Source organism: Pongo pygmaeus, chromosome 16 (assembly GCF_028885625.2).
Source record: "Pongo pygmaeus isolate AG05252 chromosome 16, NHGRI_mPonPyg2-v2.0_pri, whole genome shotgun sequence".
Taxonomy (NCBI): domain Eukaryota; kingdom Metazoa; phylum Chordata; class Mammalia; order Primates; family Hominidae; genus Pongo; species Pongo pygmaeus.
This window is the reverse complement of record NC_072389.2, coordinates 68,562,555-68,588,421: the sequence shown is the minus strand read 5'-3', so window position 1 is coordinate 68,588,421 and position 25,867 is coordinate 68,562,555. Positions and strand designations below refer to the sequence as shown.

Genomic DNA, 25,867 nt, shown 5'->3' with positions numbered 1-25,867 from the left:
GAAAAATCCCAAAACACAAAACTGAACATAGGAAAAGGGCACCTCTCCAGACATACTATATCTAATAATTATTTACTAATAATATTACTAATATTAAAATTTAGCCATAACATGTTGGACAGCAAATAGCTACCTATTCATTTTAGAAAACAGCAAATGTGTAGGAAGTTGCTGCCCTCCCTCTCTTTCCCTACTGTCCATGGCAGACATTAGGAATCCATCACAGCCCTCAGCCTTGCTGAGCTCAGACAGGACGTCAGAACTCAACAGAACACAGCATTCCTGGCAGCCACTACCAATCCATCAGGATTGACATTTTTCATCCCAGCTTTGCATATTCCTCAATATACTATGCCAACATATTGAAATGAGTCTTTAAAGAAAGCCATTTCAGCCAGGTGTGGTGGCTCACTGTAATGCTAACACTTTGGGAGGCCGAGACAGACAGATTACTTGAGCTCAGGAGTTTGAGGCCAGCCTGGACAACATAGCGAAACCTTCTCTCTATAAAAAATACAAAAATTAACCAGGCATGGTAGTGTGCACCTGGGGTCCCAGCTACTCTGGAGGCTGAGGCAGGAGAACTGCTTGAGACCAGGAGGCGGAGGTTGCAGCAAGCCGAGATTGTACCAACACATTCCAGCCTGGGTGAAAGAACAAGACTCTGTCTCAAAAAAAAAAAAAAAGAAAGAAAGAAAAAGAAAAGAAAGCCACTTCATGATAGTTTCAAGACTAAAGAAAACCCTTTATTTAAACTATAAAATGATCATTTTTTTTCCTGTAAGATGAGAATAAAACACAACCATAAACATCAGTACTATAGACATATGCTATTCCAGTGAGATACACAAGGGCTTTATATAAAAATATTTATACAAATATTTTTTTAAAATAGAATTTGGCTTTATTCAACCCAAACGCCCAGTCCAGGTCTAATCTACTCACTACCCTGTCACTCAAATGAGTGCTGGGCAGAACACAGACACAAACACAGCTCCATCTGCTAATTAAAAATGGGCATGAAACTGTTAACAGGCATCTGTTGCATTGTTTGAAGCTAATGGGCAGAGACAAAGCTGAAATGGCTCTTATAATGCAAACCCAGTGATTTCACTCATTTTCTATTTGGTATTTATGTTAGTGGGGGGGTTGGAAGCTGGGTGTTAAAACAGCTTATTATGGAGACTGAAAGATAAGTGAAATATCTTTGATATTCTAAAACAAACCTTTCAAACTGATTATAGAAAGATATGCAGCATTTTATACTGGGGGAAGTAACATTCCTGTGTTAAGAGTCCACATTAAACACTTTTTATCTTAACTCAAATATCATCTAATCATCTATAATACTGTGAAAGAGAACAGTAACAAATTCAAGCTATGCTTTACAGCTCATATAGGGCTTTCACAATTCATCCCTTCATCCGTTCATTCATCCAATGTGCAGACATTTAATACAGGCCTTGGAGATTTAAAAGGTGAATATGACTTGATTTTTGCCTTAAGGAGCTCACAGCAAGTCTGAAAGGTAGACATGGTATTCTTACACTCTGTTATAAGGAACTAAGGCCCTAGAAGGATAACCGACTCCCCAAAGCCCACAAAGCTAGAACGGCAGATGCCCATTGCTCTTAATTCAACACGCTATCTCCATAATGCCAAACATACTAGTCCACCTCATCTGCCTGGAAAATGAAAATAATTTAAGGCTTTTTCATGTCAATACCAGCTCTGATAAAGGATCTATTTTAAAGTATTGTAACCACCATACATCCTTGATGGCCATGCCTGCTTTGCAAGCTGGTAGCTCACAGGCCTCATCTAGCCCACAGACATGTCTGTTTGGCCCTTATTGTAATGGCCCTCACACTGTTTTTTGTTTGTTTTTATTAATTGCCCATAAAGTTGAGTTTTTATGAGAAATTTTCAGCAAATCTTGAAATATGTGATGATTTTCCAGCATGGCAATGGTAAAGCTGCAAATAAAAAGCAGCCACGCCCTCAGAGAGGGAATACATACAATCCAGGGTCCACATCACTCCCTGCTGCTTCCCATTCTGGGTCCACTCACCTTATTCATAGTTCCCACCAGAACCATGTGAATTTGCAACCCCTAACCTAGGTAGTAAGAATCTACAATGTTACCTTGAATTTCCCTTTTTATGTTTCCGTGGCTACTTGCATTTCCGAAGCTTAGTGATATCACACTCCACATTACTCGCCACCTAAAATCTACTTCCCTATCCTCACCCCAACCCTCTTCTCATGCTATGAAAACTCTATTCCTGCAAAATATTCTCAAGTAACAGTTCTAACACACACAGGAGGGCTGATGTCCAGAGCTAGGTGCAGACAGGCAGACCTAGACTAGAGCTGGCCTGAGGCCGGCAGCTCCCTGCTCATCCACTTCAGGATCTATGGTTCTTTTCAGATTCAGTTATTGGATTCAATTCAAAAATATACTGCTAAATTTTTCTTTGTCATCAAAGACTAGACTTATTTACCTCTAAAACAATATCTAAACCTATTTCCCTCCAGCTTTTCTCAGTGGATCCAAACAATCTCGCTGCTGTTGCCAAGAGAACCTCCTCCCTGACTTGCTGCCTGCAGAACAGCTGGTGAAGCTCTTCATTAAAGTACACATTCTTCAGACAGATCCATATTTGTACCCAAGACTCAGTTTCCCCATGCCGATCCTTTATATGTAGGAAGGCTTTTTTCATTCACTAGAACATTGATTGAAGAGATGAGTTTAACCCTTTATGATCAAGTATTAAATTCTACTTTTTCTGAACCAGAGTCGTTATCAATGCTATTGCTTAGATGGGAAATCTACTGGCAGCTTTGAAAGAACACAATGACATTAAAATAAGGCTTTATGTACAAAATGTTCAATATGAACTTGCATGTTCCTTGCATATTTTTGTTTGAGAAGTTGAAACCAAGGAAAACAACTATGAAAATGAAAATCAACTTGCTCTACATATCTGGATTATGCTCAGCCAAATGTTGATATCATCTTGGATGAAAATGTAAATATGACAAAGTTTGTTTTTCAGTCAATAAGTCTTGATAAAAGCTTTGAAATGCTACCAACCAAAAACAGTTTTTAATTTTAAGCAACGGTCAGCAAACTTTCTACAAAGAACCAGTTAGTAAATATTTTTAAGCTTTGTGGGATACATACGGTCTCTTTTGCATATTGCTTTTTTTTTAATAACCTTTAAAATACAAAAACCATTCTTAGCCTGTGGTCTACACAAAAACAGGCTGCAGGTTACACTTGGCCCATGGGCTATAGTGTGCTAACCCCTGATTTTAAGGAAAGTGAACCCAAGAAAAATATCCAGTGTTACAGAATAAAATGTCTAAAAGTACTCTGATAAGACTAAGCTACAACAATTACTAACATACCCCCATTAATATGATTTCATTAGTTACTTTACGTATGGAAGAAATTTTAATGATGGGATACACTTTGATCTCTTAATGTGAAACTATAGACACAGAAAGAAAGGGCAAAGGACAGCTATGCGCTGAGTTATTCCAGTATAAACTCCAACAGAACTCAGAGTCATTGTAGTAACATTTGCTATTCACCTGAACAGACTTGGCTAATCGAAATGGAAATGTCTTAACTTTCCTCACATAAAGGCGTATGTGCAAACTCTAATTCTACCCTGGAAAAGGTGATAACTTGAATTAATGGGGATAATCATACTGATTAGGAATAGTAGTAACTCAGTTGTGAAAAGTGACACAGACTTGGATTTGGGGTTTCACTACAGGATCTGCTATAATCAGCTGTGTAATTTTGAGGGTGTCAATTAAACCTTCATTTTTTTTTATTTATAAAATTGGGACAGGAATAAAGTAGATAATATCTAAGACTCTTTCTGCTGTTAAACTATGACTATACTAAATAGTGAAACCACTCAGGAAATACCTAACAGGAAGAAGGGGGCAGGGCAGGAGAGAGACGGCAAAGGGAAGAAGCTCTGATTGTCCTGTCAAGAGGACAGGGTTGGGTTATCTCTTTTTGTTAAAACAGCACCTTTTTCTGTCCAGAGCCATTTCAAGATGTCGGTATGCCCTCATATCAATATTAAAATGCATCCATTTCCCATAGGAAGTATAATCTATAGCTAACTGTATCATCATTCCTAGTTGTCTTTATGTTATATTTTACAGGCACTTAATTAAATTTTTTTGTTGTTGCTTGTTTTTTGTTGGTTTTTTTTTTTTTTGAGATGGAGTCTTGCTCTGTCGCCCAGGCTGGAGTGCAGTGGCGCGATCTCAGCTCACTGCAAGCTCTGCCTCCCAGGTTCACGCCATTCTCCTGCCTCAGCCTCCCAAGTAGCTGGGACTACAGGTGCCCGCCACCACCCCCGGCTAATTTTTTGTATTTTTTAGTAGAGACAGGGTTTCACCGTGTTAGCCAGGATGGTCTCAATCTCCTGACCTTGTGATCTGCCTGCCTTGGCCTCCCAAAGTGCTGGGATTACAGGCATGAGCCACTACGCCCGGCCAATTAAATGTTAATTATGATTACATAAGGGTTTTTAGAGCCAATAAAAAAAATTCAATTTTCAAACATTTGGAGTGAAAGGCGAGTTGGTCCTAGGCACTTGACCAATAATTTCAAATGGATAAAACATCCTTTCCTCACAGTTAACTAAATTATTGACAGATATACTAGAAGATCTTCAAAAAGTCAGATACAAGAAAATCTACCTTCCACCACCCCTCAAAGAGCAAAAAGGAAATGAGGGGACCTGAGATATCAGAGAAGATAGCAAAACCTTATTTATTTACTTATCTATTTTTTAGAGACAGAATCTCGCTCTGTCTCCCAGGCTGGAGAGCAGTGGTACAATCACAGCTTACTGTTAATAACCTTGAACTCCTGAGCTCAAGTTATCCTCCTGCCTCAGCCTCCCGAGTAGCTAGTACTAAAGGTGTGCACCACTCCACCTGGCTAATTTTTTAATTTACTTTTTGTAGAGATGGGGTCTTGCTATATTGCCCAGACTGGTGTCAAACTCCTGGCCTCAAGTGATCTTCCTGCCTCAGCCTCCCAAGTAGCTAGGAATACAGGCACACACCACCACGTTTGGTGAATTTTTGTATTTTTGTAGAGACAGAGTCTCGCTATGTTTCCCAGGCTGGTCTTGAACTCCTGGCTTCAAGTGATCCTCCCACCTCAGTCTCCCAAAGTGCTGGGGTTACAAGCGTGAGCCACAACACCCAGCCAATAGCAAGACCTTAGAGAAGTGAGAAGAAGAAAGTATCTCTGAGATAACTGTATCTGGAATCAAAATGACTGTCTCCTTCCCTTCGTGATGACAGAACCCCTATCAAAACAGTGTCGAAAGATGGCAGATTCCCACTTTTAAAACTACTAAAACTTTGACAAAGCGAAATTAAGACTTAAAATGTATCTTCATGGGAAGAAACAGACACCCATACATATCTACCAAAACACATACACACAAACCCTAGGCGTTGAGAAATACATCTTTTCCGTACGACACAGAGCTTATCAAGTGTTGTCAGCAATGCTGTGGCAGACCTCATCAAAACCCAGTCAGAAAAGCACAGGAACTTACACACTTAGGTACTTCATGACTAGGGAGGAGATGGGCTGTCACCTCAATAACTTCAGATCACCTGGGAATGAGGTGAGGGGCATGGAGGGAGTCGCTGCTAGAGATGTCAACACTCAAAATCTATACTTGTAATCAGTGAAGAGTCTGTGGAACCAGAATGGTGCTAACATTCACCTTACTTTCCCAGCTTAATTTTGACTGCAGAGCATTAGGTTTCTGGTATATAAATTCTGCAGTTTGAAGGCAGTGTGCTACCACTTCCTGTTGGAGCTCTGGGGCTAAATAAGAGGTATGGGATTTCCCCTCCTCCACGTCAACTGAAGACACAGCTCACAGCCTCTTTTTACCACATCCACCTCACAGAAAATATAAAGACCAAGATCTCACATGAGATTCACCTCCTTTTCATGTCCACTTCCTATTCTAATCTGTTTCAGGACACTGGTTTTCATGCCTTCATAGCTGTCGCCCTCCAAAGAACCTCATTTCCATCATTTTTTGAAATACACTGATAGACTTGAACCCTTCAAAATGAAAATTTTTAAAAGCTACTATTTTAAAAGGAAGCAGATACCCTTACAGGAAACATGGGACAAAAATTAAGGGAAAAAGAGAAAACGAATAAAACTATTACAAACAAGCAAGTCGTCCAAGAAGCTTAACAAAAACAGCATCAGCGAGATTCACTTACTTTCAAGGCAGGAGACACTTCTGGGAGGCTCAAATACAGAATGGACAAAAGGACACCCACTCAACTTGTTAGAAATTATCCTTTACCATCTGGACTGCAGTATGCATTCAACAATGAAAAATCGTTATTTGAGGCTTTGAAATTAATACCAATGTCAAAAATTAACGCCCTTTAGTTGCTGTACCAGCAGCTACCACCAAATCTTAGGAATATACTTGAGAGATGACATTTAAAATCTGCTTTTTCAGAAAAGAAAAAGTCCCACTCAAGACTGACTGCCAAGAACTTGCAATTCAAACTTCCCTAAGCCCAGACATCAAAACACCCAGGAGATTTTAGACTGTTCAATCTATATGAAAGAAGCCAGAATGAGCAAACAAACCATAGCCTTTTCTAATACTTAGAGTGTTCGATACCAAATACTCTTTTTTTAAAAAAAGATAAATTATCCTTAAAAATACACAAATATTTAAACACACGTATTACCAAAGCACTAGCTCTCTATTATTTCCCAACCCAGAAATTCATGGTGAAATATGCTGTAAGAACCATAAGAAAGATGACTAAATAAGCCACTATTAGAGGCCAGAAACATCACCAATACAACCAAAAGCTGAGGTATTCTTAAGGTATTTAATTAACCTGCAACTATTTAACAGGAGAAATGATGTTAAGGTGGTCACGTCTAAGACAGCTTAAAACCAGCTTTGACTTGGTGTTCAGTTTATGGTAAGTTAAGAGATCTTATTACCTGAACACAGTGTCTTCCAGTACAAAAGTAGAAAGGATAGCTCCCAGCCAGGATCAGAAAAACTCTTGAATCAATTGGAAGTAACTGAGAGGTATATCACATGTTGTGATTCATTTAACAATAATTAGAACCAAAGCAAAATATACAGGGAGGCGTGTAGAATGTAAGATCAGTTCCTTGGCTGAGAAGCTGTTAAACATTCAAACCGAAGGATTTAAAATACTGAGAAGTCTTGCTTCTCAGGAGATGGTAGGAAAGAGGTGAACCATATTTTCCTGACCACATCATTTCCCAAAGTCACCAATTCCCTTAACATCCATTAACACTCACAGAACAAATTAACGCTCTATAGACATTATTCCATCATTAGTCACATTTTGCTTTCTCCTGCACTTGATTCAAAGGAAGTAAAGAGAAAATGGTAATCAGTTACTATAGCAAGTCTTGCGCCCCACTACTTTCCATTTCCTCTCTTTTCCATCTCCTCTGTCTTCTCTGCTCAACCTCCCTTTACTATGATGTTGCTTCCTCTTTTCCTTTCTGTCTCACACCCAGATCCCTTTACTTTCTCCACCAAGTATCCTCATTCTGCCCTCTGATCCCTTGAACTCTTCTTCCACCTACAGTTTTCTTCTGCCCCCTCCTACGACATCTCAGTCCAGACCTCCTGTGGCCAGCCGTCCCCTTCTTCCTCACCTCCGGACCGCTCATTCCCCTGAATTCCCTTCCAATTGCCTGGTTCTCACCTCTCTGTCCCTTGTGTCCTCTGTCCCTTTACTTCACATCCCTCTCATTGCTCCCATCCCTCATTTCCCCCTTCACATTTCCTTCCTCTCCTGTCTTTTAATCTTTGGCACGTCCACTATCCCCTTCTCTCTCTACATGAGATTTCCTGCGTCTTACCCCCAACACATTTTGTCCCTCAAAGACCCCTCCCTGTCAGTCTCCGAACCCTCTCGTTCCCCCAATACCCCTAGTCCTTGTTCCTCTGTTCCCCTTCCCCTTCCTTTGCCCCCAAGTTCCCCCTTCGCCCTAGCCTCACGTTCCCGCTCGCCCCTCTCCCTCACGCCCTCGCCCCTCTCCCTCACGCCCTCGCCCCTCTCAGTGCCCCCGCCACCTTGCAGTCCCCGGGGTCTCCTCTCCCGGGCTCCCAAGCGTCCTCCGCCCTCTCCCCATCCCCTCGTACCCGCCCCCCAATTCTCTACCCGGTCCCGGGCCGCGGCCCCTCCCTCACCGATGGTGGAGATGAAGGTGGTGTTGAAGGCGTCCTCTGAGAAGCGGAACAGGAGGCAGGTCTTGCCTACCCCCGAGTCGCCGATCAGCAGGAGCTTGAAAAGATAATCGTACGTCTTCGCCATCTTCTCGCTCCGGCCCTCTGACCGGGGAGCCAGAGGAGGCGGTGGAGACAGGCGGGGAGGGCGCCGCGGGCGAGGGGGCGTGCCCGCCAATCCGCCGCTGTTCGCCCCGCCCTGCGCCCCGCCCCTCCTCTCGGAGAAGGCCTGCGCGCCCCGCCCCGTGCGGCCAATCAGCGAGAGCGTCGTCATCACCGCCCGCGCCCCGGGACTTCATGGGACTTGTAGTTCCTCCGGGGAGCCTCGGGCGTGCCCCGCGAGGACTGTCCAGGCGGCTCCAGCGGATAAAAGACCTGCTATGGGCGGGGTGACAGGGTGGAGGCGTTTCCACCCGAGTTGAGAAGTGAGGCCCCGTTTCGAACTCTGCTGGTCGAGCCGCCGGAACTTAACTTTGTTATTTCTTTGTGTGCGGGCGCCTTCCAAATCCAGGACCTCAGAATCAGAGCCCCGTAGTTCCCGCATCTCTTCCGCCGAGACCTGGAGCAGAGATGCTTTCTTTCCTTGGCGCTGCTGTGGCGCAGCCTACGGGTTATCTGCAGAGTGCATTATCCAGCTTCTCCCCGAGGCCATGCCCAGCACCACTATAACCCCCTCCCGCAGTCCCTCAGTCACAGAGCTGAGAAAGAATGGTTACCATGCTAACTCGAACCTCACTCGTGCCCCCTTCTTCACGCCACACAGACCAGAGCCAAATACAATGAGTATTTAGAGAATCTGCTACGCTGATCGCTCCCCTCTCCTCGCAGGAGGATGGATTTTTAAATCTGGGAAGCCTTGTGCTACAGGTCTGTGCCCCATGAAACTGCAAGCATGCTGTGAGGCGGGCCACGGGAATTTAGAGAATAAGATTTGAATTTAGTCTTGGCTCTGCTGCGTAACCGCTGTGACAAGTCACGCAGGCACTGGACATTTCAGTTTTCTCATCTGTACAATGGATATGAAACAAGATACTTCATAGGGTTCTAGTGAAACTTAAATACTAAATGTGAAAGTTCTTTGAAACCCATAAGGCGCTGTTAGCAGTGACGGTAATATTCATTACTCTTCAGTAGGCTCTCACTTAGCTGATGACGAATATAGGGAGGAAACAGCATTCTGTTATACTCAAGTTAATCCTTTATTATTTATTGTCTTAGGCTAATTCTCTGTTTTGTGGATGTATTGTTCAGTCCCCTTTCATTTGCTAGTGGCAGAAACCCAACCGGATTAGCTGTTGTGAAAGGGGTGTTTACTGGTTCAGGTAATGTGGAAGCAAAAGGCTAAGGAGGTGTGGGACTAGGAGTCCACCCTGCCAGGGCTCTCTGTCTCTCATCTGTTGTTCTCCCATCGAAGTTTTAATTTCTAATATGTCAAATACCGACAGATAAAACCCACATGAACAAAAAAAGCTTCTTGGAGTCTTCAATAATTTTTAAGAGGATAAAGGGGTCTTGAAACCAAAGTATTTGAGAACCACTGGTCCAGACATTTACCTTAGCTATAAGGAAACACCTTCTGGAAGGCTAGGGGTTATATTAAAGGAACCAGTGGACTCCACCATTAGTGGAATAAGAAAAGGGGGGCGGGGGGGAAACGTGGACGGTTAGTTGAACAAGCCAGCAGGCTTTTCTAAGACACATACTGTGTGCCTTGTGACTTTAGGAACAGTGCCACTGATAATCCATTCTCAGTTGCATTGTGGCAGAAGACTTAGTTGGCCCTAGAATTGGCCTTCATTTTCTATGTGGGTAAAAGATGAAATGTATCATCATTAACTTATTGATCATACAGTAGCCAGAGGGCTGCTGCTGCTGCTGCTGCTTACGGAATGTCTCATTCCTAGAGTCCACTAGATAGGAACAAAGCTCTAATGAGGTCAAAGTCACAGTGTCTGCCCCTAATGAAGAAGGATTCTGCCCTCTGGCACAGGCTGAGCCTCCTTGCCCAAGCCAGTCCTTGAGCAAGCCTCTGAACGTGGCTTCAGCCATGGTTCAATCCACATGAACAGTGTGGATTGTTCTATACCTTCCTCCTCATTCCTGGAAAAGAAGGGGAAAAAATTCCGCAAAGACCAGTGGAATTTATTTCTTTTTAAAAATGTATATTTATGGCCAGGCGCGGTGGCTCACGCCTGTAATCCCGGCACTTTGGGAGGCCAAGGCGGGCGGATCACGAGGTCAGGAGATCGAGACCATCCTGGCTAACACGGTGAAACCCCGTCTCTACTAAAAGTACAAAAAATTAGCCGGGCATGGTGGCGGGCGCCTGTAGTCCCAGCTACTCTGGAGGCTGAGGCAGGAGAATGGCGTGAACCCGGGAGGCGGAGCTTGCAGTGAGCTGAGATTGCGCCACTGCACTCCAGCCAGGGCTACAGAGCAAGACTCCGTCTCAAAAGAAAAAAAAATGCATATTTATTAAAATGATGTTTAGTCCCACTGTCTGTATGCAACTATTATCATTCTCTTTCTATATGAATAAAAATGTACTGATACGGTAAAGAACTTAAGTTCAAAAGAGAAACTAGCATTAGGAATTTTAAAGTCCCTAAATTTTCTTAGGGGAATTTTGTTAATTGATGGGAATTTTAAAAAATAATAATGTTGTCTTATTTTCACTTCCCCAGTTTTTCTCTGCTACCAAGTATATATGATATTGGGACTTTCTAGCTGGTAAGTTTGTGCACCACTGTTGAACCATTCAAGCATTTTGATATATTGATACTACTTCAAAAAGAATAAGATTTTTGTCTCTTACACATTATTCATTTTCATATTTTGTGCAACAATGTTATTTAGATATCAGATTCTGGTAGTAGTAACTGAGTACTATTGAATCAAGGCATTTTGCTCAAAGGACTGGACATTAAGTATATTTGTAGCAGTACGGTTACCTCAGGTAGCAGGTTGCTGGTTGCCACTGTTCCTTCTTTCTCCGAGAGCTATTAGTGGACCCCGTTTTAAACTCCAAGTTACTATGCTCTGAGTGAACCACATCAATACTTTCTGTCAGTTTCCCAAGCCCACCCTGTAAATACTACATCACTGCAGAGCACCAGGCACATTCAATTTGATTTAGCGAATGTTTATTGAAGGCTTCTATAGGGTTAACATTGTACATGACAGCTTGACTACAGAAATCTAGATGTCCAAGGAGTCTACCTTCTGTGAATTTTGTCAGACCAGCACTCTTTCTGTTTTTGGAAAGCCACTCCTCTTTCTAATGATGGCTGTGAATCATGTCACTTCACTCCACATGCCACAGAGGTGGGCATATGAGCCAGGCTGCATCAATCCGAGTTCTTCCCTGTGAACTTTCTAAGGAAATGGGTTTTGATGCTGAAAGTAGGTCTGTCTGGTATGAGGTCTATGTGAGCTTTTGGCTGGTTTTGATCAAAGCTTTAGTTCATTTTCCTGTATTCTCTTGTTCCTGCTCTCCTCTGTGTTTACTTTGTCCTCAGGCTAGCTTTCCTCATGGTAGCAAGCAAGACTGCCATGTTGCACAATTCCAAAGGCATTATTCACTCTCCACAGTAATGTATTCATCTTGGAGGTCCACTCCCAAGATTCTACAAACATAGTCCACTCCCAAGATTCTACAAACAGGGTCTGTGTGTTCTCTAAGCAAATTTTCAAAATAGTTTAAGAATTTTTAAACTGGTTTAAGTTGCTCCATGACACTTGAGAGCAAGAAATGTCACCTTTCTTAATGGCTTTAATGAAATTAAATTTGGCTGAGACCCCCTACTTATCAAAGGCTGGCAAAACCAATATCAGGGTTTTTTTGTTTGTTTTTGAGATGGAGTTTCACTCTTGTTGCCCAGGCTGGAGTGCAATGGCACAATCTCAACTCACTGCAACCTCTGCCTCCTGGGTTCAAGCATTTCCCCTGCCTCAGCCTCCAGAGTAGCTGGGATTACAGGTGCCTGTCACAATGCCCGGCTAATTTTTATATTTTTAGTACAGATGGGGTTTCACCATGTTGGCCAGACTGATCTCCAACTCCTGACCTCAGGTGATCCGCCCACCTTGGCCTCCCAAAGTGCTGGGATTACAGGCACGAGCCACTGCGCCCGGCCCAAAATCAGTTATTATTGGGACTTTTCCTCTCCTTAATTGTATCTTACAAGAATCCAGGAGCTCACATGGTCCTGAAAAATTAAAGGCAAAGCAGCCTCTGGGAATCAGTGTGTACCCATCTCGGTTGACACTTTTGCCCAACCACTCTTAGGTTCTGGCCCTCTGCCATCTGTTGAGCACAGCTGTCCCGGTGGGCTACAAAGATGTCCTTTATGGTGATTATCTTCACTGACTGAAGACTCAGCTGTTGAATAAGTTCTCTCTCTGTTATTGAATGGTTTGTGTGCTTCTTTGTCTGCTCCCTTAAAAGTTGAGCTCTTTGAGGAAAGAGACTGCTAATGTATTGCTGCATCCCCAGCATGCTTATCATGATGTTTTATACATAGCAGGCACTCAAGGTGTTGAATGAACGAATGAATGAAGATCTGACTGGCATCTTGGCAGTCTAGCTAATTTTAAAACATCTGGACACCTTTAGTTTATTATTTGCTATATTAGGTGTTTGGGACCTCACTAATATCTTTCTGTTTGTACTCTACCTTGTATTTAGATGTTATTCATTCAGTAAGTACACTATTCATTGTTGTGTTTAAGAAATCAGCATAATTATGTATTATTTTTCTGGTTTGTCAAGATCACATTGAATGATAAGCCCTTAAAAATCCAATTTTTCCTCCCTCTCCCTCTCCCTCTCCCTCTCCCTCTCCCTCTCCCTCTCCCTCTCCCTCTCCCTCTCCCTCTCCCTCTCCCTCTCCCTCTCCCTCTCCCTCTCCCTCTCCCTCTCCCTCTCCCTCTCCCTCTCCCTCTCCCTCTCCCTCTCCCTCTCCCTCTCCCTCTCCCTCTCCCTCTCCCTCTCCCTCTCCCTCTCCCTCTCCCTCTCCCTCTCCCTCTCCCTCTCCCTCTCCCTCTCCCTCTCCTCCCTCTCCCCTTTTTTCGGTCTCCCTCTGTTGCCGAAGCTGGACTGTACTGCCGGGATCTCGGCTCGCTGCAACCTCCCTGCCTCGGGCTCCTGTGACTCTCCTGCCTCTGCCTGCCGAGTGCCTGGGATTGCAGTCGCGCGCCGCCACGCCTGAATGGTTTTTGTATTTTTTGGTGGAGACGGGGTTTCGCCGTGTTGACCGGGCTGGTCTCCAGCTCCTGGCCTCGAGTGATCTGCCTGCCTCGGCCTCCCGAGCTGCTGGGATTGCAGACGGAGTCTCGCTAACTCAATGCTCAATGGTGCTCAGGCTGGAGTGCAGTGGTGTGATCTCGGCTCTCTGCAACCTCCACCTACCAGCCTCCTGCCTTGGCCTCTTAAAGTGCTAAGATTACAGCCTCTGCCCCACCGCCACCCCGTCTAGGAAGTGAGGAGCGTCTCTGCCTGGCCGCCCATCGTCTGGGATGTGAGGAGCCCCTCTGCCCGGCCGCCCTATCTGGGAAGTGAGGAGCGCCTCTGCCCGGCCGCCCATCATCTGGGATGTGAGGAGCGCCTCTGCCCGCCCGCCACCCCGTCTGGGAGGAAGTGAGGAGCGCCTCTGCCCGGCTGCCCCGTCTGGGAGATGAGGAGCACCTCTGCCCGGCCGCCCCGTCTGGGAGGAAGTGAGGAGCGCCTCTGCCCTGTTGCCCTATCTGGGAAGTGAGGAGCGCCTCTGCCTGGCCGCCACCCCGTCTGGGAAGTGAGGAGCGCCTCTGCCCGGCTGCCACCCCATATGGGAAGTGAGGAGCGCCTCTGCCCAGCCGCCCCTTCTGGGAGGTGAGGAGCGCCTCTGCCCAGCCGCCCCGTCTGGGAGGTGAGGAGTGCCTCTGCCCGGCCGCCCCGTCTGGGAGGTGAGGAGCGCCTCTGCCTGGCCGCCACCCCGTCTGGGAGGAAGTGAGGAGCACCTCTGCCCAGCTGCCCCATCTGGGAAGTGAGGAGCGCCTCTGCCCGGCTGCCACCCCCTATGGGAAGTGAGGAGCGCCTCTGCCCGGCCGCCCACTCTGGGAAGTGAGGAGCGCCTCTGCCCGGCCGCCCACTCTGGGAAGTGAGGAGCGCCTCTGCCCGGCCGCCCACTCTGGGAGGTGAGGAGTGCCTCTGCCCGGCCGCCCCGTCTGGGAGGTGAGGAGCGCCTCTGCCTGGCCGCCACCCCGTCTGGGAGGAAGTGAGGAGCACCTCTGCCCGGCCGCCCACTCTGGGAGGTGAGGAGCGCCTCTGCCTGGCCACTCCGTCTGGGAAGGGAGGAGCGCCTCTGCCCGGCCACCCCGTCTGGGAGGTGAGGAGCGCCTCTGCCCGGCTGCCACCCCGTCTGGGAGGAAGTGAGGAGCACCTCTGCCCGGCTGCCCCATCTGGGAAGTGAGGAGCGCCTCTGCCCGGCCGCCACCCCATATGGGAAGTGAGGAGCGCCTCTGCCTGACCACTCCGTCTGGGAGGTGAGGAGCGCCTCTGCCCGGCCGCCCCGTCTGGGAGGTGAGGAGTGCCTCTGCCCGGCTGCCACCCCGTCTGGGAGGAAGTGAGGAGCACCTCTGCCCGGCCGCCCCCTCTGGGAAGTGAGGAGCGCCTCTGCCTGGCCGCCACCCCGTCTGGGAGGAAGTGAGGAGCGCCTCTGCCTGGCTGCCCCATCTGGGAAGGGAGGAGCACCTCTGCCCGGCCGCCACACCGTCTGGGAAGTGAGGAGCGCCTCTGCCTGGCTGCCCCATCTGGGAAGGGAGGAGCACCTCTGCCCAGCCGCCACACCGTCTGGGAAGTGAGGAGCGCCTCTGCCTGGTCGCCCCATCTAGGAGGTGAGGAGCGCCTCTGCCCGGCCGCCCAGTCTGGGAAGTGAGGAGCGCCTCTGCCCGGCCGCCCTGTCTGGGAGGTGAGGAGCGCCTCTGCCTGGCCGCCACCCCATCTGGGAGGAAGTGAGGAGCGTCTCTGCCCGGCCGCCCCGTCTGGGAAGTGAGGAGCGCCTCTGCCCGGCCGCCCCCTCTGGGAAGTGAGGAGCGCCTCTGCTCGGCCGCCCCGTCGGGGAAGTGAGGAGCGCCTCTGCCCGGCCGCCCCGTCTGGGAGGTGAGGAGCGCCTCTGCCCGGCTGCCACCCGGTCTGGGAGGAACTGAGGAGCGCCTCTGCCCGGGCGGCCCCGTCTGGGAAGCGAGGAGCGCCTCTGCCCGGGCGGCCCCGTCGGGGAAGTGAGGAGCGCCTCTGCCCGGCCGCCCCGTCTGGGAGGAGAGGAGTGCCTCTGCCCGGGCGGCCCCGTCTGGGAAGCGAGGGGCGCCTCTGCCCAGCCGCCCTGTCTGGGAGGTGAGGAGCGCCTCTGCCCGGCTGCCCTGTCTGGGAGGTGTACCCAACAGCTCCGAAGAGACAGCGACCATCGGGAGCGGGCCATGAGGACGATGGCGGTTTTGTTGAAGAGAAGGGGAGGAAGTGTGGGGAAAGGAAGGAGAGATCAGATTGTTGCTGTGTCTGTGTGGAAAGGGGTGGGCATAGGAGACTCCATTTTGTTCTGACTAGGAGAAATTCTTCTGCCTTGGGATGCTGTTGATCTATGGCCTTTCCCCCAGCCCCCTGCTCTCTGAAACATGTGCTGTGTCAACTCAGGGTTAAATGGATTAAGGGTGGTGCAAGATGTGCTTTGTTAAACAGATGCTTGAAGGCAGCATGCTCTTTAAGAGTCATCACCACTCCCTAATCTCAAGTACTCAGGGGCACAAACACTGCAGAAGGCCGCAGGGTCCTCTGCCTAGGAAAACCAGAGACCTTTGTTCATGTGTTTATCTCCTGACCTTCTCTCCACTATTATCCTATGACCCTGCCATATCCCCCTCTCCGAGAAACACCCAAGAATGATCAATAAATACTTCAGAAATAAATTAAAAAAAAAAAAAAAAAAAAAAAAAAAAAAAAAAAAATCCAATTTTTCATGTCACCTGTGTGTCATTAAAAAATGCTATTTAGTGATACTCCAGTGTATAATTCTACAATTATCCTAATCAGAGGGACAAACTGTACCCTTTCCACCGACTGATATTTCCTGAGCAATCACTGGGTGAAAAATGTCCACTCAAACATTCATTAAGTTCACACTTTGAAACCAGCTAAGCAAAGCCACCTGGAGGATACAAAAAGGTGTCTCATGTGGTCCTTGCCCTCAGTTTGCTCCCAGCTAATTGAGGGGAGAGCCCACAAATGAAAAATTCAATGATAAATGTGAGGCTAGTACACACTGCATTTATCTTGATAGGTGAAGATAAGTTGTCCATTCTGATTGGTTGGCTTTTCATTCGGATTAGTGGGGCATCCATTCTCATTGGTTGAGTGTTGATTTTGATGATTTGGGCATCCATTCTGATTGGCCAGGCTTCCAATCTGATTGGTCAAGTGTTCCTGCCAAACTGATTGTTACATATTATGCATATCACCACTGGATGCAAAAGTTAAATAAAAATGAGAGATGATAAGACTCCTACATTATGTATATTCTACAATAATGTAGAATCAGTGGGAGCCCTGAGCTTGTTTTCCTGCAACTAGATGGTCCCATCTAGGGGTGATGCGAGACAATGACAGAACATCAAGCATTAGATTCTTTTTTTTTTTTTTCTTTTTGGGACAGAGTCTCACTCTGTCACCCAGGCTAGAGTGCAGTGGCACGATCTCATTCCCTGGAACCTCCGCTCCCCAGGTTCAAGCAATTCTCCTGCCTCAGCCTCCTGAGTAGCTGGGATTACAGGCACACACCACCATGCCCGGCTAGTTTTTGTTTTTAGTGGAGATGGGGTTTCACCATGTTGGCCAAGCTGGTCTCAAACTCCTGACCTCAGGTGATCCTCCTGTCTTGGGTTCCCAAAGAGCTGGGATTACAGGTGTGAGCCATCGCACCCGGCCTAGGCATTAGATTCTCATAAGGAGTGCGCAGCCTAGATCCCTCACACACGCAGTTCACAATAGCGTTCATGCTCCTCTGAGAATCTAGTGCCACCTCTGTTCTGACAGGAGGCGGAGCACAGGTGGTAATGCTTGCTCACCTGCTGCTCACCTCCTGGTGTGTAGCCCAGTTCCTAACAGGCCACTGACCAGAACTGGCCCACTGCCTCGGGTGTTGAGGACTCCTGCACCAAAGGGTGGTTTGGAAGGAATTCATTCTAATACCTCTTATATTATTTCTTTCTCTGGTAATAAAGTTGCTGACAATAAAATATTACCAAAATTCATTCATTTCATTAAGCTAAGCATTGCTATTTTGTGGGATTTTGTGTAAAGTAAGACATGTGCAATAAGGACTATGCATTTTGGGTAGAGCATTTTGGGTAGAGCTTCTTGTAAACTTGAGTTTTTGGGTTTTTTTGTTTTTTTGTTTTGTTTTGTTTTAAGTCTTTTGGGGCCAACTTTAAAATGGACTCTTATCCAATAGCAAAGTCAAGATGTGCTGAAACTCACAATCAGCATCAGAACAGGTATTGGGATGCTTATGGTAGTAAATAACAAAATACTAAATGACCTAAATAAAAATACTGATTTAAACCATAAAAATATTTAACCCTAAGCTAGAATTATCAGATATAAGCCTAGTGACAGGTGAGGCTTAATCTAGTAGCTCAAATTACATGCCCAGTTCTTGGTTTCTCTTTGTCAGCATCTTAGCAACACGTCTTCAAGATAGCACTTATTTCAATAGGCTAGCCCCATGTGGTTGCAAAATGTCTTCCTGAAACTCCTAGGGCTCCTTGCTTCCAGATTCAAACAGAGCAGAATGTAGAGAATCCTTTTCCCCAAGAGTTCAAATAAATGCCCAGGACTTGAGTTCCATGGGCCTTGACTGCCCTTCCCTGAACCTATCCAGGGCCCAAGAGAGTGGCCTCTGTCAACTGATGTAAGCCACTGGGACTGGGTGTAGAGTCAGCCTCACCCTAAACACAGGGTTCTATTAGTGAAGACTGGAGAAGATAAGGCTGGGAAACCAACAAATGAGCACGATCTGTGTTTACGTGTCAAATGCACATGGATATTTGTTTGCTTGTTTTTGAGACTGAGTCTCATTGTATTGCCCAGGCTGGAGTGTAATGGCACGATCTTGGCTCACTGCAACCTCTGCCTCCTGGGTTCAAGCAATTCTCGTGCCTCAGCCTCCTGAGTAGCTGGGATTTCAGGCACATGCCACCACACCTGGCTAATTTTTGTATTTTTAGTAGAGATAGAGTTTCACCATATTCATCAGGCTGGTCTCGAACTCCTGACCTCTGGTGATCCGCCCACCTCGGCCACCCAAAGTGCTGGGATTACAGGTGTGACCCACGATGCTTGGCCATCACATGGATATTTGTGTCAAGTACTACCAAGTGATTGATTACATTGGAGAAATCACAGAACTGAATCCAGAAAAAGTGTGATTTGTCATTCTCTAAACAGATAGGTTGATGCTTAACTGGGAAGAAGGAAATATGGCCTCCTTGAGGAGGGAATGGGTAACCCAAAGCCAGAATTAACCAAAGTGCTTCGACACCTGGCCCCTTTTCTGCCCTACTTCAGGAATCAGCTGAGGGTAGAAAGCCCATTTTGGCAGCAAAGAATTTAAAAAGGGCTTTATACCCTTAAATGGTTCCTGAAGCAAACTTTCTAATTTTTCTATCAGGCTCTGACAAATCTGTCCTGGGACTTTGTAATTATAAAAAGGACTGAACTTAGCATCAGATGACCTGAGTTCTGTTTCCCCTCTGCTACTAAATAGTTCTGTGACCTTAAAAAACACAGCATTTCTGTGCCTCAGTTTCCTTAACTGTAAAATGGGAGGAACTGAATAAAATCATCCATTCCCATCTGTAAAATCCTTTGAGCTCTTGAATCCAGGCCCCGATAACAGATGTCCTGAGACCTGGAAGTTCTGGTCTTTCACACAATAGTCTCCCAAGCCACCCAAACACCCTGGTGAATCAGGGGATTTATCAGCAACCTCAGAGGTCTTGTGAGTCCCATTGAGGCCACGTAGGGTGTGGAGCCGGGAATGGAGCCCAAGATACTTAGTTCCTTGTTCTAAACAACATTCAATTCACCCTTATGACTCAGTTATCATTGCTTCTCTCTTTCCAAGGAGCGCAAAGTTTCAGTCCTGAGATAGCAACAATGATTTGTTGGGTTGCCAAATAACTGGGTTAAGAGAAAAATGAAACTCTGCTTTGTATTTTGAGCCAACTCCAATCAGATTTCTTCCTGCAATTCCTACTTAATATGAATAATCATAATCATTTCCCGAATAACCTTAAACATATATATATATATATTTATTTAGAGGTAGGTTCTCACAATGTTCCATAGGCTGGAATGCAGTGGCTATTCACAGGCACAATCATAGCTCACTGTAACTTCAAACTCCCGAGCTCAAGTGATCCTCCTGCCTTGGCCTCCTGAAAAGCTAGGACTACAGGTGCACACTACTGCGCCTGGCTCCGACTTTTTTTTTTCCCTGGTTTAACAGCAGCAAGGGATTATAAACAGAGTTAATAAGGGAACATGTTGAATTGCTCCAGAACCTATGATAAAACACCCTCTCCCTTTGTGAAATTCCTTGCTCTCACTGGTTCAGACAGAATTGAAGAGTTAATATGAAATTAAGCAGGATTCTTTGATTATTCACTTTTAAAATTACAAGGATAAATGATGATGATAACCTAATAGAATGCTGAATAAATAAGGCTGAATAGGTGATTCCTTTGGGCCAGGCTGAATATTCAGATTAAGAGAAACTGCAAATGAAATCCCAATCATATAGTAATTTCCCACCTATCGCTTTCTGAAACTCAAGTAGCTATATGGTCTAATTAGGCTGTTTGGGGGATTATCACATTTTATTTCTGCAATGAATGGCATCATTTGGGGTTTAATATTTATTGAGGCTTTTATGAAACAGAGAGGTTTCCATATGTCTCTAGAGCAAAACATTTGTGTTTGCCATCTGCTACTCAAGAGTAGTTTTGTAGAAAAAGAAGGCAAATTGCTTGCTTCTTTAATTACTTTGGGGCTAGGCTATACTATAGTTGGGACTGTGGAATAGCCAGTGGAATTAACTGCTGGGAGAATACCATTGTTCACTTAGCCATCAACTTAAAGAATTCTTTACAAGCAAACTGCATGAAAAGAGATTAAAGCCTAGAGTTATTTTTGTTCTTTTAACTCAAGGCAAAGACCAAGTGAAGAGATGTGTGAGAATTTTTTCAAGCTGGCAAAAAGGAGACCCTATCCAGGAGACTAGGCTTTAAGGTCAGTATAGTAAGTATCAGATCTCTTTTTCAAGGTCTGACGCCAGCTGAATCTGTGACTCACACTTAGTACTTAAAAAAAAAAAAAAAAAAAAAAAAAATCAGAGGATCTCCTTGAGCCCAGTATCAAAAAAAGTAATTTACTTTTCATTACCAGGAGCTAATTACCTGGGCTCTGGACTCCATGCTGTTTGTTTCTCCTTTCCCTCTTCTCAGTGGCTTCTTGAACTGTGTATAAGTCTCTATTCAGTAACACCTCCACTAGCCTGTAGATAGTCATCATTAGAAAATATAGAATTTCTAATCACTTTTGCTTAATCAGGAGTCACTTCAACCAACAGGGCTCACCCAAAAGTGGAAACTCTGGGGCTTAGGAATTGTCTGTGGATTTCAGTTGCTGATGCTTTTTCTAGCTTTCCTCACAGTAAAATTTTATCCATCAAGGTTATGAGAATACAAATGTAAGAAATTGACAGATGAAAGGGACCTAGTCTTCCCAGTGACTAACTGAGATCCTTGACAGGCTACCTAACCTCAATGGACCTCTGACTTCTAAGACTACTTCTTGCTTTAAGAGGCCATAAAAACCTGCCGGGCGCGGTAGCTCATGCCTGTAATCCCAGCACTTTGGGAGGCCAAGGCAGGCGGATCACGAGGTCAGGAGATTGATACCATCCTGGCCAATATGGTGAAACTCCGTCTCTACTAAAAATACAAAAATTAGCTGGGCATGGTGGCGCGTGCCTGTAATCCCAGCTACTTGGGAGGCTGAGGCAGGAGAATCGCTTGAACCAGCGCGTTGGAAGTTGCAGTGAGCCAAGATCACGCCACAGCACTCCAGCCTGGCAACAGAGAGAGACTCCGTCTCAAAAAAAGAGGCCATAAAAGCCAATGTCTAGGCCGGGTGCGGTGGCTCACACCTATAATCCCAGCACTTTGGGAGGCTGAGGTGGGCAGATCACGAGGTCAGGAGTTCGACACCAGCCTGGCCAACAGGGAGAAACCCCGTCTCTACTAAAACAACAAAAATTAGCCGGGCGTGGTGGCGGGCGCCTGTAATCCCAGCTAGTCAGGAGGCTGAGGCAGGAGAATTGCTTGAACCCAGAGGCAGAGGTTGCAGTGAGCCGAGACTGCGCCACTGCACTCCAGCCTGGTGACAGGGCGAAACTCCATCTCGAGGAAAAACAAAACAAAAAACCAGTGACTACAGAGATGTATTCCAGGGTTTCTCAAAACGTGTACCTCAGAACGCTAAGTGAGTCAGCAGATGCTAGCAGGTGATACAAGAAGAGATTTCAGGGCTAAGCTTTTTGACAAATGCTGCTATCAGTTGTTTAGACGGTGAGGCTTCTCTGACGTCAGTATGCAGAGGCGCAGCTGTGAGTCTCCACCGCAAGGTGTGGCACACGGCTTTTCCCACACTCCATTCTGATGGCGCATCTTATGGGGCTTGTGTCCTGCAGACTGTATGTTAGGAAACTGATTTAATCCAAACCCTTTTTTGTTGTTTGTTCGTTTTTTTTTTTTTTTTGAGACGGAGTCTCACTCTGTCGCCCAGGCTGGAGTGCAGTGGCGCGATCTCGGCTCACTGCAGCCTCTGCCTCCCGGGTTCCAGCGATTCTCCTGCCTCAGCCTCCCGAGTACCTGGGACTACAGGCGCCCGCCACCACGCCTGGCTAATTTTTTGTATTTTTAGTAGAGATGGGTTTCACCATATTGGCCAGGCTGGTCTCGAACTCCTGACTTCAGGTGATCCACCCGCCTTGGCCTCCCAAAGTGCTGGGATTACAGGCGTGAGAGCCACTGCACTCGGTCCTTATTTTTATTTTTATTTTTATTATTTATTTATTTATTTTGAGACAGGGTCTCTCTCTGTCACCCAGCATGGAGTGTAGTGGCATGATCTTGGCTCACTGCAACCTCTACCTCCCAGGCTCAAGGTATCCTCTCACCTGGGCTCAAGGTATCCTCTCACGTCGGCTCAAGGTATCCTCTCACCTGGGCTCAAGGTATCCTCTCACGTCGGCTCAAGGTATCCTCTCACCTGGGCTCAAAGTATCCTCTCACCTGGGCTCAAGGTATCCTCTCACCTGGGCTCAAGGTATCCTCTCACGTCGGCTCAAGGTATCCTCTCACGTCGGCTCAAGGTATCCTCTCACCTGGGCTCAAGGTATCCTCTCACCTCTGCTCAAGGTATCCTTCCACCTCAGCTGGGACCACAGGCCCGCACCACCACGCCCGGCTAATTTTTATATTTTTTTGGTAGAGATGGGGTTTCACCATGTTGCCTAGGCTGGTCTCAAACTCCTTGCCTGAAGTGATCTACCCGCCTCGGGCTCACAAAGTGCTGAGATTAGAGGCTGAGCCACCCCTCGCAACCTAACCCCTTAGTTTTACATATGAAAACACTAAATAGCAAAGTCCTACTATCAAGTTGAAAATCAGCATGTTTACAGGAAGCTGTGAGGAAAGACGGCAGCATCCATTCCCAGAATTCCTGACAGACTGGACTGAGAACACCCGTCCCTGCCTCCCAGGCTTCTCCTGAGTCCCAGGGCAGGGCTCCCTGCTGCCGCCTCTGTCACTATCAGATCCACAGAAAGATCAGAGAAGAGGGTGGGGCGCTGTGATGGCTCTCTCTCCTCCACACCTGGGGAGGCTGCTTCAGCCTCAAGCTCTGGGGGAATGGCAGATGTTGTACTAACCTGAAATTATGTGCAGAAGCATATTTACCCAGAATTCTGAATGAACATTCTGTATATTGTGTTTTTGAGAAAAAGACCAATGTCAAGTAATTAAGCTAACTGGCATTTTTTGCTTTGTATTGTTCTGTATTTTGAATGAATTATAGGCTAGGTTAGAGGGTCACATCACACCCAGGCTAATTTCCCACGTTAACATTTAAAGGGCTGTAAAAATGATCTGCACAATGAAATGTTTTTACAGATAAATTATTTAAATTTCTTGAGGGCATGTATTATATTTACATTGTATCCCTAATGACTGACTAACACAGGCTTGGCATATATTAGCCACATAGTGACGAATATGTTTGCATTAATTAGTAAATTATAATCTAATAAGCAGGTTTTAATAAAGTGAAATAATGGTAATAATACACTCACAGCACTAATGGAATCCTACCTTTTCAGATTAATTGACTTATCATGGTCAAGGACCATGAATTCTGGTTAAGGCTTATTAACAGAGGCTATTTGACAGTTTTCACTTGTAATCTCTTGGTTTCATAAACATGTTTCATTCAGGTGATAATAAATGAGATCATTTCTATATTTGACTTTTCAATACATACACACAGAATTGGAATGAGCTGGTAGTTATCAAGTCCTATCTTCCAGTCACTGCAGAATTCCCCTTTCAACCACTTGGTCTGTGTTTAAACATCCCCATAGATAACACACGTAATAACAACCTTGAAGAAATGTGTGATCCTGGAGGGCCTTCTGAGTCATCACAGGATTAAGTCATGTTAGTAAATGATAGTTTGTGTTCTATAGTTTCATTCAACAAGCTCTTTTAGCACCTACAATATATAAAGCAACTTACTAGATACCATAAGAGGAATAAAGATGAACTGACACAGACCACTCCATAAGAAGCGTATGGCCTTCACAGGAGGTGGGACCCACACTTAAATAGTTAAAATACTAGGTAGAATTATGATATACTGGTAATGTACTGTTGTGCTAGTTTATAGTTCTTTTTTTTTGAGACAGAGTCCCACTCTGTCGCCCAGGGTGGAGTGCAGTGGTGCAATCTCCACTCACTCCAACTTCTGCCTCCCGGGTTCAAGCGATTCTCCTGCCTCAACCTCCCAAGTAGCTGGGATTACAGGAGCGCACCACCACGCCTGGCTAATTTTTTAATTATTATGTGGAAATGAGGTTTCGCCATGTTGACCAGGCTGGTCTTGAACTCCTGACCTCAAGTGATCCACCCATCTCAGCCTCCCAAAGTGCTGGGATTACAGGCATAAACCACTGTGACCAGCCTTATAGTTATTTCAAAACTAGTTTATATTTCTTTAGACACTGGTAGTCTATAATTAAGTGGATTACCCAGTGTATTAGAACACCTAATTCCCTAACTATTGTTCATAAATGGAAGGTTACAACACTCAGTATCGATGACATCGGGTTTTACTAGCAATCAACAGCATCACCTAAGAGCGATGCTCTTGGGTGAACCATCCCAGCGAGGTCTTGCTGACGAGAGTTGAGTCACCTACTTTAGACCCACAATTCACCTTAACTGGATGAGCAAGGGGGATGAATCATGATGACATGGGAACCGGAACTGCGTTGAGCGAGATTTCAGGGATGCTTTTGGGAAGCTGGATGCTTGTACAGGCTGCAATATAGACCAAGTTGCCAAGTGACAACCAAAAATGGAATTAGTCGGGGAATAAAAATTGTCCCTAGCTTTTCAGAATGGCTCTATCTGAACAGACAGTGCATCTGTTGGGGAGAAGGTGAAGGGGGTAGGAAAAGAACCTGCCTGTTTACACCCCAGAAGTGACCACCACCCACTAGTCTGAACCAACTTTTAAATTCTGATTTGGGCTCTGTTTCTACCTCCATATGAAAAGCAAAAAAAATTAAAGGAGGCCGGGTGTGGTGGCTCACGCCTGTAATCCCAGCACTTTGGGAGGCCGAGGCTGGTGGATCACCTGAGGTCAGGAGTTCGTGACTAGCCTGGCCAACCTGGTGAAACCCCGTCTCTATTAAAAATACAAAAATTAGCTGGGCATGGTGACAGTGCCTGTAATCCCAGCTACTTGGGAGGCTGAGGCAGGAGAATCACTTGAACCCCCTGGGAGGTGGAGGTTGCAGTGAGCCGAGATCGTGCCATTGCACTCCAGCTTGGGCGACAGAGCGAGACTCCGTCTCAAAAACAAAACAAAACAAAACAAAAACTTTAAGGAAATTAAATTATATAACCAACCTCCAAAGATCATTAACGAATGTATCCTTCATATATTATGAACAGTATTGTTGGAGAAAGTTGGACTAACCCTTGCCTGAGCCGAGAATCCAGAATTCAATGCTGTTAACGTTTAAACACACAACAACGAATTTGCATCCAAATAAACATTGTACACATTTCCTTACATCTGTTGCCTTGAGAACTTGGTGATGAAAATACTTTTTACATGTGAACATATTTCCCTTAATATTAAATGTTGTAAATTATTATGCAAAACTGAG

The 25,867-nt window shown here is 45.8% G+C and overlaps 1 protein-coding gene across 2 annotated transcripts in view; it reads right to left on the bottom strand.

The window, feature by feature from the left end:
• RAB8B (RAB8B, member RAS oncogene family) overlaps positions 1 to 8,549 on the bottom strand; it is a 78,055-nt gene extending 69,506 nt beyond the window's left edge. The window contains exon 1 of one of the 2 annotated variants that reach the window (XM_054450714.1): positions 8,286 to 8,549. In XM_054450714.1, coding sequence (XP_054306689.1) covers positions 8,286 to 8,409 — 124 coding nt within the window. In that variant the 5' untranslated portion in view covers positions 8,410 to 8,549. The remainder of the gene's footprint in view (positions 1 to 8,285) is intronic. The other variant, XM_063652687.1, reaches the window with a different exon arrangement.
• Between the last annotated feature and the right edge of the window lie 17,318 nt (positions 8,550 to 25,867).